This window comes from Phocoena sinus, chromosome 2, assembly GCF_008692025.1.
Source record: "Phocoena sinus isolate mPhoSin1 chromosome 2, mPhoSin1.pri, whole genome shotgun sequence".
Lineage (NCBI taxonomy): Eukaryota > Metazoa > Chordata > Mammalia > Artiodactyla > Phocoenidae > Phocoena > Phocoena sinus.
The window spans coordinates 100,583,539-100,596,374 of NC_045764.1; the positions used below are offsets into that span (position 1 = coordinate 100,583,539).

General features: G+C 44.6%; 1 protein-coding gene across 1 annotated transcript in view; it reads left to right on the forward strand.

Annotated features, from left to right (window-relative positions):
- Positions 1–12,836, forward strand: part of RYR3 (ryanodine receptor 3) — a 399,907-nt gene that overhangs the window by 281,104 nt on the left and 105,967 nt on the right. Inside the window, exons 56-59 of the mRNA XM_032621721.1 lie at positions 3,565–3,734; positions 6,108–6,328; positions 9,899–9,989; positions 11,687–11,827. Of these exons, the coding sequence (XP_032477612.1) occupies positions 3,565–3,734; positions 6,108–6,328; positions 9,899–9,989; positions 11,687–11,827 (623 nt within the window). The remainder of the gene's footprint in view (positions 1–3,564; positions 3,735–6,107; positions 6,329–9,898; positions 9,990–11,686; positions 11,828–12,836) is intronic.

Below are 12,836 nucleotides of genomic sequence, written 5' to 3' on the forward strand. Positions count from 1 at the left end.
TCTGTCTTATTTCCTTCCTTACAGTATTAGAGTATTCTGGATCTGACTATATACTTAGCTTTAACAATGTGTGATATATTTTCATGTTATTAATTAGTATCCTTTCATTTCAGTTTGAAGAACTCCTTTCAGCATTTCTTATAAGGAAGGCCTAGTGGTGATGAATTCCCCCCACTTTTATTTGTTTGGGAAAGCATTTATCTCACCTTCATTCCTGAAATACAATTTGCTGGGTACAGTATTCTTGGTTGGCAGTTTTCTTCTTTCAGCATTTCGAACCTATCATTCCATTCTTTCCTGGTCTGCAAGGTTTTGGCTGAGAAATCCACTGAGAGTCTAATGGGGGTTCCCTTGCATGAAAGAAATTGTTTTCTCTTGTTAATTTTAAAATTTTCTCTTTGTCTCTGACTTTAGACAGTTTTATTACATTGTGTCTTAGAGAAGATGGTTTGGGATTGAAATTTGGGGGTGACATATCAGCTTTATGAACTTGGATGTCCAAATGTCTCCCCAGGTTTGGGAAGTTCTCAGCCATTATTTCTTTAAATAAGCTTTCTGCCTCTTTCTTCCTCTCTTCTCCTGGGACTCCAGTGATACGTGAATTGTTTCTCTTAATGGTGTCCCTTAAGCCCTGTAAGACCTTCATTCCTATACATTCTTTTTTCTTTCTTTTCTGCTTACTGGGTAATTTCAAATTATCTGTCTCTGAGTTTACGGATTCTTCTGCTTGGTCCAGTGTGCTATTGAAGCTCTCTATTGAATTTTTCCATTCAGTCATTGTATTCTTCAGCCCCAGTATCTCTTTTCTGTTCTTTTTTATGTTTTTAATGTTCTGTTCTATCTCTTTGTTGAACTTATCATTTTATCCTTGTATTGTTTTCTCTATATTAAATTGTTTATCTGGATTCTCTTGTAGCACTCTAAGCGTCTTTAGAATAATTATTTTGAATTCTTTGACAGGCAATTCATGTGTCTCCATTTCCTTGAGTTCAGTTACTAGAGGGTTACTGTGTTCTTTTTGTGCTGTCATGTTGCCCTTATTCTTCATGGTTCCCGTAGCCTCGCATAGGTATCTGTGCCTTTGAAGAAGCAGTCACCTCTTCCAGACTTTATGGACTGACTTTGGCAAAGAAAGAGCTTCACCTTCAGGTGCGGTTCATTAAAGTGTACTGTGACCCAAGGTCTAATGGTACAGGGCACCCAGTACGGGGGTGTGCGGCAGCCTCAGGTCCAGAGGGGGCATGATGTCTTAGTGACTCAGGCCACTAGGGTCAACAACACTGACAACTGCGTGGACCTTGGCAAGTGCTGCCTGGGGTCCGCAGTGGCTTCAAGGGCTGTTGGGATCCTAAGCAGTGCTTCTAGGTTCTAGTAACTAGGGACCAGGGTAGGCAGTAGTGGTGGCCAGAGCCAGTGGTACACATACACTTGGCTGCAGGGACCAGCTGCAGGTGACTGTGTAGCGGCAGAGGCCAACTGCGGACACACACGTAGTGGCAACGGCAGGGACCAACAGCAAAGACCGGAGCCAGCCGTGGGTACACTAGCACCTGCGGAGACCCTGGCTGTCAGCGTGCACTCCCGTGCCCGCAGGGTCTCACCTGGGTGCGTGCACAGCAGTGGAGGCCAGTGGTGAGAGCTGGGCTGGCAGCATGCAGCTGCACGGCTGGAGTGACTAACCCTTCAGCTGAAGGGGTCTAGGTGGCATCTTGTACTCTCACAACCACAAGGCTGGGGCTGGCTGCCCGTGCGGATTTTGGGTTCTGGCTGTTGCAGGAGAGGCACTGGGGAGAGAGTCAGGTGACTGGGCATCTGTGAACACAAAAACCTGTGGGACAAAAGCTGGTGAAATCTGGATTTTGTGGGGGCTGTGCTGGCTTTTGGTTTCTTCAGTGGCAGAAGCTGCTGGGTCCTCAGCAAGCAGGTCACTGGGAACCACAGTGGCTCCTACTGTGTGGCACATACTGGTAGCCCCTGCCCTTCTTCCCTGTTCCTAGCCGTCTCTAGACACCTCAGCTTTGCCAGTCTCTGGGTGGGGTGAAACCAAAGCTAGTCCTTCATGCAGTGCCCTAGAAGGCTGGGAAAGCCGATCACCCACCACACTCTCGCTTTCTGGCAAAAGGAACTCTTTCCAGCCGAGGAGTTCCACTCTTGCCACGGCGATGCAGGCAAAATGAAGCTACCCTTCCTTCCCTTTTTGTGCACTTTTTTTGTTCCATTCTGTTGAAGTTTCTTAAGTGGATCCCTGAGCTCTCCCAGACTGGTTTGGTTCATGGATAGGTGTTTAATTGTTGATCTTTGGGGGGCGGGGGGCAAGGCTGGGGTCTCCTACCCCCCCCATCTTAGTGACATCATTCTTGAATATATCACATTTTATAACTACATGAAGCACATTAAGATTATAAAGGCTCTGAGAAAACAAAATATAAAGAAAATAAATGTTGAGCTCAGTGTTTCCCAAACCTTTTGAACACAAAGCACTCATTAGTATCCCGTTAAAATACTGTTCTTCAGAACACCACGTCGGAGAGATTAATTCAGCCTCCGATGTTCGGAAACAGCGCCCCCTGGTGCTCAGGGGAGGAGAAGCAGGCAGCCTCCTATCTGGAAGGTGTCTTCTCTCCTTGCTCCCCCAGAGCCCTGCACAGGTGCCTGGGCTGCCTCAGGTTCTGGACTGGATAGCGCTAAATGCTTGCGGCTCTCAGGGTGCCTTACGAAGTACAGTATTTATAGACGCTATGACTTTAGCTTGATCATTTAGGGGCTCTCTTTCCTAGTTTTTGGTGTTAACAAAACAGTAAGAGGAAGACTTTCTTTTTTATCCTCTTTCAAGATCCTTTTTGTTCTCCAAGTCAAGAAATTTTTATTTTCTTCATGATATTTCCCCCACTTTATCTTTGAACTGCTCTATTAAAATAAGGTTAGAATTCTTGGATGATCTGACCTAAATTTCACCCAAATCAAATAATAGTTTCTAAATACTGAAAGAATATTTCCTCAGTTTTGTGCTATTTATGTTGCAATGGCTGTAAGCATGACACGCTTTTCAATTTAATCTGCCTTACATTTTTCTCCCTCACTTTCTTCATCATTCAACAAAGCAATAAATCAAGCCCTGATTCCTGGCATTTACCCACCAATTTCAGGCTCCCAATGTGACACCACTGAGCATGGAGTTGGACAGAGAACGCACATAGCACCCTGTTGTACTGTGCTTCCAACATACAAATACAACAGATGTGAATAACCTCAAGTATAGTTTATAGTACAATAATTAGGAAGTGGTGATCTTTGAGTACTTGTTACCTTTTAAAATATAATACACTTAATTGCAAATCATAATTTTTAATAATGGATACATCTAATAACTGGCTCACAAAATTCCTGAAATTTTAACAGTCAGTTCTTCCAAGCCAGTATAAGCTGACTCTAGCACAACATTGTATTATTTCTAAAATTCCTGTTTCTTGTCAGGAGAACAAGCCATAACCAGGCAAGCTCTGTGTTCCATTTGAGACTGTGGAGCTAGAAGAGGGGAAATGACATTCTCTGTGTGTCTTTCAGATGGATCAGTCAGCGAACCAGATATGGCGGCCAACTTCTGCCCCGACCACAAGGCACCCATGGTGCTGTTCTTGGACCGTGTTTATGGTATAAAGGATCAAACTTTCCTGCTCCACTTGTTGGAAGTTGGATTTTTACCTGACTTAAGAGCCTCTGCCTCTTTAGATACAGTAAGTGGTTAAAATAAGAAAAATTATTTTTCCATCATTTTAAATGGTTAACATTGGAATTAGAAGTGAATAGTTTCTATCTACTCACTGATTACATACTAACAGTTTGCTTTAAAGGGTGAGAAAATAGAGGAACCAAGAAATGGCAGGTGTGAATTTATTAGTCCAGAGACTTATATGTAGGTAAACTGGACCTCAGATAGTCAGTCTAGCTCCCTCTAGGGCAAGGCTTCCCAAGCCCAGCACTCTTTGAGGTGGGGGTGGGGAGCACCTTGTGCATCACAGAACATTTAGCAGCATCCCGGGCCTCTACTGGTACTACATGCCCGTAGCACACCCCCCCAAAGCAATTCCCCAGAGGTACCCTGCGAGACAAAATCTCCCTCACATGAGAACTATGGCTCTGTCACTTATGAAAAAGGATGGCTGGCAGCAAGATAGGCTGGAAATACTCTTCATACTCTCACTCCTTAAGTTACGTGCACTGACCATCAGGAAGGATAGTCTGAAGCTCACGGCATGACAAGGTCAATGTAAGAGGCCAAGTGCAAATCCAAGTTTGGAAGTCAAGCGTGAGTGAGGTAGGGTAATCCAACATCAAGAGACATCAAGACAGGAGGCCCCAGGAGTGAGAACACATGGATGCCAGATGCCCCAAGTCAGGATGAAGCAGAGAGATCGTGTACTAGGAGTCCTGGGTCCAAGGAGGAAAGACCAATTAGATCAGAGTAAGTTTTCAAACAAACCTTGGCCAGTTCAGGGTTGTTTTTAAAGAGCCAGTGGCATATCTTCTTGATCAGTCATAAAGTTTCTCAAAGGCTCCCCCTGGTGTCCAACAGCAATAGAGGTCTGAGCTCTAGTGATGGGTGGTCAGCATCTTAACTGGGGTGGATTCCATTTGAACGAGTTACACAGAAATGGATGGGGTCACCCAGAAATGGAAAGCAGGATGAACCCCAGTCTGAATGGGAGCTCTGTCCCTATCTGTGGCATGGAGATAAGAAATGGTATATCCATGAAGACATTAGAGGCATATGGCTGTTTTGTAAAATTAAAACAATGCTTCCACAGCGATTTTTTTGAGGTTTCCTATAAATTCCCTGATTTAAAATATTTTTAACTTGTGGGACATTCCCAAGTTTCTTGATCAAAGCATTCAACTTGTTTATAGATCAAATAAACAGCAAATACTGTTCCAGAATTTGGTGTTCAAATCACATGCTTGTCTACACACCACCTACCACAAAAGAAGTTTTGTATTCAGTTCCTCAGCACACATATTTTCATGCATTCTCTTTTGAAAACTTTTAAGCCACCGGAATCAAAGCTCTTCCTTCCTCATTTTAACAACTCTGTCTTTTAAAGTGATAAATGTGGAAGATTAGCTGTTTCTTTCCATATGATTACTGCAGCTCCTAGAAGGCAAACTTTTGATAATTAATAGAAACACCCAGAAATATGTACCATTCAAAGAAAAGTTTATCAGATCATAAGTTAAAGGAAATGTGTTACAGATACGATGGCTGTGATCATGACAGGAAATAAGGGTAATATTTCATCTCTGTGGACCTCAAGGTTCTGCACTTTTCAAAGATGGTAGTTAAGCATGCTTTGGCTATATTTAGTGTCACTAAGTGGGCCTTCCTTAAATCTAACCTGTATAAATGAGCAAGAGATAACATTGTGAATGAGGATTACAGCAGAGTTTAAGAGAAGGCCCTTGATTTCTATTCCTTGTACACTTCTTCCCCATGCAGAGTTAGGTTCCCTTCAGTGGTGTCTCACCCTCATGCCAATTATCAGATTGCAAATTGCTCACAAATGCTCAAAAATTAGGCGATGGGGGTCAGAGCTCCACTTCCTCTCTGTAAAATTGTCACACAACCGGTGAGTCTGAGAGCTTGCTCAGCTTGTAACCGTTTACTAATCTCAAAATCGCAAGAGGACAGCTTGTGAGTCTCCATACGGTGGAAACAGAGAGCGAAAACCAGAATGATAATACAGTAGCCTGGCAGTTGGTCTTTGCAAATATCAAGGGTGTTGGGTTAGACTGGTCATCAGCTGATTTTAATAAGCGTTTAGGCTTCTTCTTTGAAGGCAACAGATGTTTGTGGACCATTTGGAATGAGTTAGCACTGGCTAGCCTTTGCTTTTCTTCTGTTTATTGTTTCTTTTAACCTGATTCTTTTTCATTTAAGATGCAAAAGAGAAATAGGTCTCTTTAGACAAGAGAGAAAGTTGTTCAGCCTGTCACTGCGAAACACGCATGTGTGTACACCTCCCCCACCCTGCTAGATGAGAGCTCAGTACAGGGGGAAGCCTGGCTCTGTCTTTCCCAGGAGACTAATCAACGTCTCAATCTTCTTTCTTTAGGTCTCCCTAAGCACCACCGAGGCCGTGCTGGCACTGAACAGGTACATATGTTCTGCCGTGCTCCCGCTTCTCACAAGATGCGCCCCTCTCTTTGCTGGAACAGAGCACTATTCCTCTTTGATCGACTCTACACTGCAGACGATATACAGGCTTTCCAAGGGCCGTTCCCTCACCAAAGCTCAGAGGGACACCATAGAGGAGTGTTTGCTGGCCATTTGCAAGTAAGTACCCGGTCTTAGGTTCTTCACTTCCGCACATGCGTCCACATCAGCTGCACTGAATTGTGTAACCCAAAACCTGATGAATCTAGTCTGAGGATATGCTCAGACGCTAAGGATGTGCTGGGTCCCCTACTTGCTGCAGGCTCTTTTTTCTTTTTTTAAAATTTTTTTTGAAATATAGTTGATTTACAATGCTGTGTTAGTTTTGTGTAGAGCAAAGTGATTCAGTTATACATATATATATATATATATACACATATTCTTTTTTAGATTCTTTTCCATTATATGTTATTACAAGATATTGAGTATAGTTCCCTGTGCTGTACAGTAGGTCCTTGTTGGTTATCTATTATATATATATGTATGTATGTATATTTTAATCCGAAACTTCTAACTTATCCCACGGGTTCTTTCTGACCGCCTCTCCCTTGAGGCTCATCTCTCGCTCTGGGGAAGTGAGGCCGACAGCTCAGGCTCCAGCCTTGAGGGTTGGTGAACCAGGAGATGAGACTGATTTTCAGGCCTGAAGTATTCAGAACTAATAAGAACTGAAAGGACTGACCGGTTGTTTATTTCTAGGCAGGCCTAGCCCCCTACCGCATATAAGAAATAATGCTTTAGTTCCTAAAATAGAGCCAGAAGCAGATTTTCCTATTCTGAATGAGTGGACCTTTACACAGAGGCCAGACTATAAAAGTGTCAATCAAAGCAACCTACCCCTAGGCCTCACAAGGCCTGAAACGAAGAAAAGAAGGCATCTCCATTCCCCGTGGGGAATGAAGGGCGGTAGTTTTCACGGCTACCGATGAGCATCAGAGCCAAACAAGGGAAGAGGGTAAAGTCAACCCAAGAGGGGAGATTGTCAGGAAACTCCATCAGGACTGGTAGGGTAAAAGGAAGAAGGACTCTTCCCGTGGCGGGTCTCAGCGGCGTAGTCCCAGGACCAGGCTCTGCTGTTGAAGCCAGTGGCTTTCCACCTCAGCTATGTATTAGAATCACCTGGGAGCTACTAAATAAATACCCCAATGCCAGGCCACACCTCGGCCCCAAAAATCAAAACCTTTAGGGATGAGAGCCAGACCTCTAGCTTTGTGAAGCTCCCCAGGTGATGCCATGATGTAGCCAAGACTGAGAATCACTGCTGTAGGTTGTCCTGGAGTCAGGACCAGCAGGTGCCCCCTTTAGCGGCCAGCTGGGTCTGGTCCTGATTCTTGTTGAATGGGTTGTTTCCTAGTCACACAAGAGATGACTACGCAGTGAGGGGCTAGGGCTGCCTAGAAAAAAGGAATTGGTCAGTCCTTTTAGGGCATCAAGTTAAAAGGCAATCTCACATTTACATTTCAAGTGTAACAATGGTCCTTCCCTTTTAAATGCTTTATTAAAATTAACCTCTATCTGCTACCTTTCTATCATCTAAGGCCTACAGGCTTCAACTACTTTAGGGACCAAACTGTGTCATGCACAGACAGTACTGTTTGCCTAGGGTGTGGAGTGGAAGGTGGGAGACCTCCACCCAGGCCCCACAGAAGGGATTTCTCTCTGAGATCCTCTGCCAGAATCAGGCCCTACACTCTGACACCACTTCATTCATTCCAATATTATTACAACTGGCAGAGAATTAAGCTCATTTGAATACTGGTGGTCTTAGAAGAGAGCCAAAGCTTGGTAAATACACTATAGGCCTCTAGGAATTAATAGGGTGACTAGGGTTTCCATGCTGCCACTCCAAAAGGAGGGACAAGGGCCCGTTACTGGTGTACATGGGCTCCTACTTTCCTTCTGAGTAGTGGCCAAGGGAATAAACAGTGAGTCTGCACAGAAAGAAAGTCTTCTATCAGCATCGATTCTGTAATTGGCCGGTAGCCACATCAATCACAGCTATAGATCTTGTTCTACCTTTTGCTAGATCTGAACTCAGCAGGTATCTTAGAAACCAAACCAAAAGTCCTGTCTCCCAGCATAAGCTGTTTCCTAGTTAAAAAAAAAAAAAAAGTCATGGTGAGACTGATGTTAGCGCAAATGTTTTTAAAGAATCAGATCAGGGCTTCCCTGGTGGCGCAGTGGTTGAGAGTCCGCCTGCTGATGCGGGGGACGCGGGTTCGTGCCCCGGTCCGGGAGGATCCCACATGCTGCGGAGCGGCTGGACCCGTGAGCCATGGCCGCTGGGCCTGTGCGTCCAGAGACTGTGCTCCGCAATGGGAGAGGCCACAACATTGAGAGGCCCGCGTATCGCAAAAAAAAAAGAATCAGATCAGACCTTGGGGAAATTAGAATTTTACATCAAACCAAAAATAGAGCTCACAGCCCTATTCCTGTCCTCCTAGGAGCTTCCCCACTTCTCCTCTTAACCATCTGAGCTCTAGAAACACAGACAAACTGACACTTACATAGATTTTTAATTTATTTTTAGTAAGTCAGGAATGAATCAAGTTAGAGATTTTTTTTTATTTCTTGATTTTATTCATTAGCCAATCTAAGGTGATACTGCTAATTGGGTAAACGATGTAAAAAAAATGAGGAACTTTATATGCTTATAATTACTACATTTAGAGACAAGCTTTTTTTTTTTTTTTTTTTTTTTTTTTTTGCTATGTATTATGCCTGACTTGTTCACTCCAGGGCTTTTTATCGCAAGGCCAGCTCTACCAAAAGTTGTGAAACAGACGAACTCTGTTGTCCATCTCCATTCATGTCCATCCTTCTTGTTGTAGATGCCTCCAAGGCTTTCTTTCCTGGCATTTTAACATTCAACATCAGTTATTAACTTTGCCTGCATGGCTCTTAGGCATCTCTGAAAGGGGCTCATGGGCTGAACTTACGTGCCAAATTGTGTGTAAGTGTGTATTTTCACTGGGAAGAATCCAGAGGTTCCACTGGGTTTAGAAAGGTTTGGCAATCTGAAAATATAGGCTAAATCAGCGTTGCTTATCTCTCCTTTCTCTATCTCAGAATTTACTTGCACCAAATACCGAGGCCATGAACACTTTGATAATTTGATACATTGTTCTCTAATTACTCAATTTGCCTTTTAAAGGAGTTTTTTGAGGACAGACCCTTAACCCAAAGCAATGATTTCAATAATGAGAATATCAGGGATCAGGTAGTAACTCAGAGCACCCTTCAGATCACACCAGAAGGTGGCCTCAGATTCCACCCGTGCAGCTGATCACCTCTAACTTCTTCCTTTGCAGAGTTCGGGAGGATGGTCAGTTCGTAGCAATGGCTCTAAAATCACCTGCACTTTCTTTCTGTTGTAGACTTCTTTGCACATAATCAGTGGCTGTATTTTGAGGGTGCATAGACCCTAGGACATCTCGTCACGTGGTGATTGGAATTTAACCGTAGGGATCTCAAGCCATGAGCCCTACTCCCTCTTTCCGCATTTTAACTGCACTCCGCTTTTAAAGTGTTTTATCGTAGACTGTGGTTTATCCATGATCTTTTGATTTAGGAGCTAAGTGTTTTGAAGCTTAGCTCTGATATACGGTTATAGCTGAGTATTCCTTTCATTCCCTCTTCCTTATTTTTTTTTTCATTCTGTCCTTTTGTTTTTCTTATTTCATACTGCAGTCACTTGAGGCCTTCCATGTTACAGCAACTCCTGCGACGTCTAGTTTTTGATGTGCCGCAACTCAGTGAATACTGCAAAATGCCTCTGAAGGTAAACCTCTCTATTGTTACAGAAAAAACAGTCTGTGGCCCAGGAAACTTGCCTTGTAAAACATGATCTTCACAACTGGGGGAGCAAAGTACATCTTAACTGGGTTTTACTCCTTTAAATTGATAGCTAACTAAATACAGTCTCCAAAATCAAATCCCTTCTTGAGTGTCAAGGTTGGAAAGAGTAGTTCTCCTAGATTCATTAACTGCTCCAATTTTCCTTAATCAGTTTCTACCAATTACTTGTTATTTAGCAGAGGTTAGTGAGGGCACTTGGATTTTGTACTTTCCTGCCCTAATTAGGTTTTCAGGATGTTCTTAATCTCAAAAATCTTTGAAGGCCCTGTGATTCTTCATTTAGGTACAGAAAATAAAATGTCCCTTTTCTATTCCATACTATGTTGTGCTTTTTTTTTTCCTTCTGTAACAGGTCCTCTTTTTTACTTTTTTTTTTTTTTTTTTTTACTTCTTTTCTCTTGTTTTATTAATGAAAAGTAAGGCCACAGAGCCCTCTCTTTGCCACCTGATTCCTGATTTTCCCACAGATTACCAACATTTTGTTGCTGGTATAGGGAGCATCGGGCCTGGGTAGAAGGACACCAGACTCTGCCACCCACACAGAGGGCAGTGTTTTTCATCTTTTACCTCTGAGGCACCTGCCATATTAGCATATTCAAAAGGGTCAGCAGTGGCCAGCCACACCTGAAGATTCTGCCCAGTGATTTCAACAGAACTTTTCCCTCTTTTCAGAAATATCACTAGTTCAAGCAAGGATTTCAAGAAGCATTTTACTGGGATAAACAGAATTCCCAGAAGCCTTTAATTCATCCTCTTTCTCCACGCCACGCAGAAAACAGCTTGTATGCTGTCAGATTCCACAGTCCTCCACGGGCTCATTCTTCTGTCTAACCCTAACACTCCCAGTATTCATCCCCCAAAAAATCCTTTAGCTAAAAACAACAGTTTTTACAGTTCAACCTGGCATTGCTTCCTTGGCAGACCTGTGCCGTCAGCTGGATTCTGGCTCCCAAAGAAACATCATCTATAGCACTCCATAAGCTCACCTTTACCCCTTAGATCAGCGGGATTTTTCTTGGAGGCTGTGGATCCCGCCGGCTGAGATGGGACCATTGGCAGTGTACGTGTGCCCTCTATTGGCCATGTGGGGAACTGCTGCAACATGGCTGGACCGTCAGAAGGCTCAAGTGAAAGGCAGGGAAGCCAGGATCAGTAATCAATGCTGAGAAAATCTGCAGACCCACAGCCTACTCCCCACCCTCCCCCCCCCATGTCAGCATCACCAGGATCTCCCAGATTTATTATAAGCAAAGATCTCAGAAGAAATTCTCCCCATCCCTGACTGGCTGGAACAGCACACGGCGACTACTTCCGGAGGATAGCATTTTCTCAGTAGGAGTAGAAACAGTTCCTCTCCATTTTCCAGGAAATACGAGGGACGAGTTAGGAGGCACAAGAATTAATCAGGTAGATTCCGTTCAGGCTGGAGCTCCTTAGGCACAAGAGCAGACCGTTCCCAGCGGCGTTTGGGGGCCACTCTGTAGATAACCGAACAGTTTCCATTGTTGGTTTCACTCTCCTGATGCGTGTGTGCTGTTTTCTTCTCCCCTGTGTGCTGTTGATACCTGTGGATCATCTCTGCCCCACCCCACTGGCGCACATCTGTTCTCAACCTCCCAGCTTCTGACAAATCACTACGAACAGTGCTGGAAGTATTACTGTCTGCCGTCAGGCTGGGGGAGCTACGGTCTGGCTGTGGAGGATGAGCTGCATCTGACAGAGAAGATCTTCTGGGGGATTCTTGACTCCCTTTCCCATAAGGTAATGGCAGTGCTTCCTGAACAGAGAAGGGGGGGGGGGGGTTGCCCAACCTCGGTGATACAACCACCTGCACGTAAGAAGAGCTGATACCTAGTCAGCCTCTATCTACCATGTGCCCAGAACTGTGCCAAGCACTTCACCAGCGGATCACATTCACTACCCCAACTCTCTCAAGTAGGAACTACCCCGACCCTCATTTGACAGGTGAGAGAAAGAGCAGCTGATGACTTGCCAGACTCACTAAGCGAATATATGGAAGGGCAACTTCCAGAGTGAATCACAGAAATATTTCCTGGTTCCAGTATTAATGACTTACCCCGCCCCCATTCCTTCCCTGCTATGTTGTGTGGCCCCGGTTAGCTGGCCTTCACCAAGTTCAAGCCTAGAGAAGTCCTAGCGTCTGCCCCGATGCGGGGACGTGGGATTCCCAGGAGACCTTACGCCATTCAGGCGAGGTGCTTCCCAGCCACTGAGGCGAAGGAGCTGGAAGGAGGACGCAGGCCTCTGAATCCCAAGCCTTCCTGTGCAGTCTGATTGGATTACAGCCCCGACCTGCATGTAGGCAGCCTCACACCTGCCTCCCCTCCCCTTACCCCAGATTTAGATTTGTGACGTCACCAGCTTTAGACAAGATCGGGAACATTCAGGGTGGTATGGCCGTAGACAGGTCACCAGCTTTAAAGGTAGAAAATGAGAAGTTTTTCGGGTTTTCGTACAGAAGTCCGGAGCAGGTGTACAGCTGCAGTCTGGTGTTTCCCTACACTTACGTGATCTTCCCTCCTATCTTCCTTTGGTCTAGTACAAGCAGATCAAAGGTTGTCCCTCACCTGACGTGTTTTAACTGAGATTCCTTCCTGGCCGGGTTCAGGAGAGAATGTCTGTGATACAGAGCAGCCTGCCAATCGTGTCAGCATATGACCCGCCTCAGCTACCGAGGGAGCCAGAAAAGCTGCTGTGCCCTCTCTAGGCACAGGCTGGGTCACTTTCTATAACCATCTATGGCCGACAA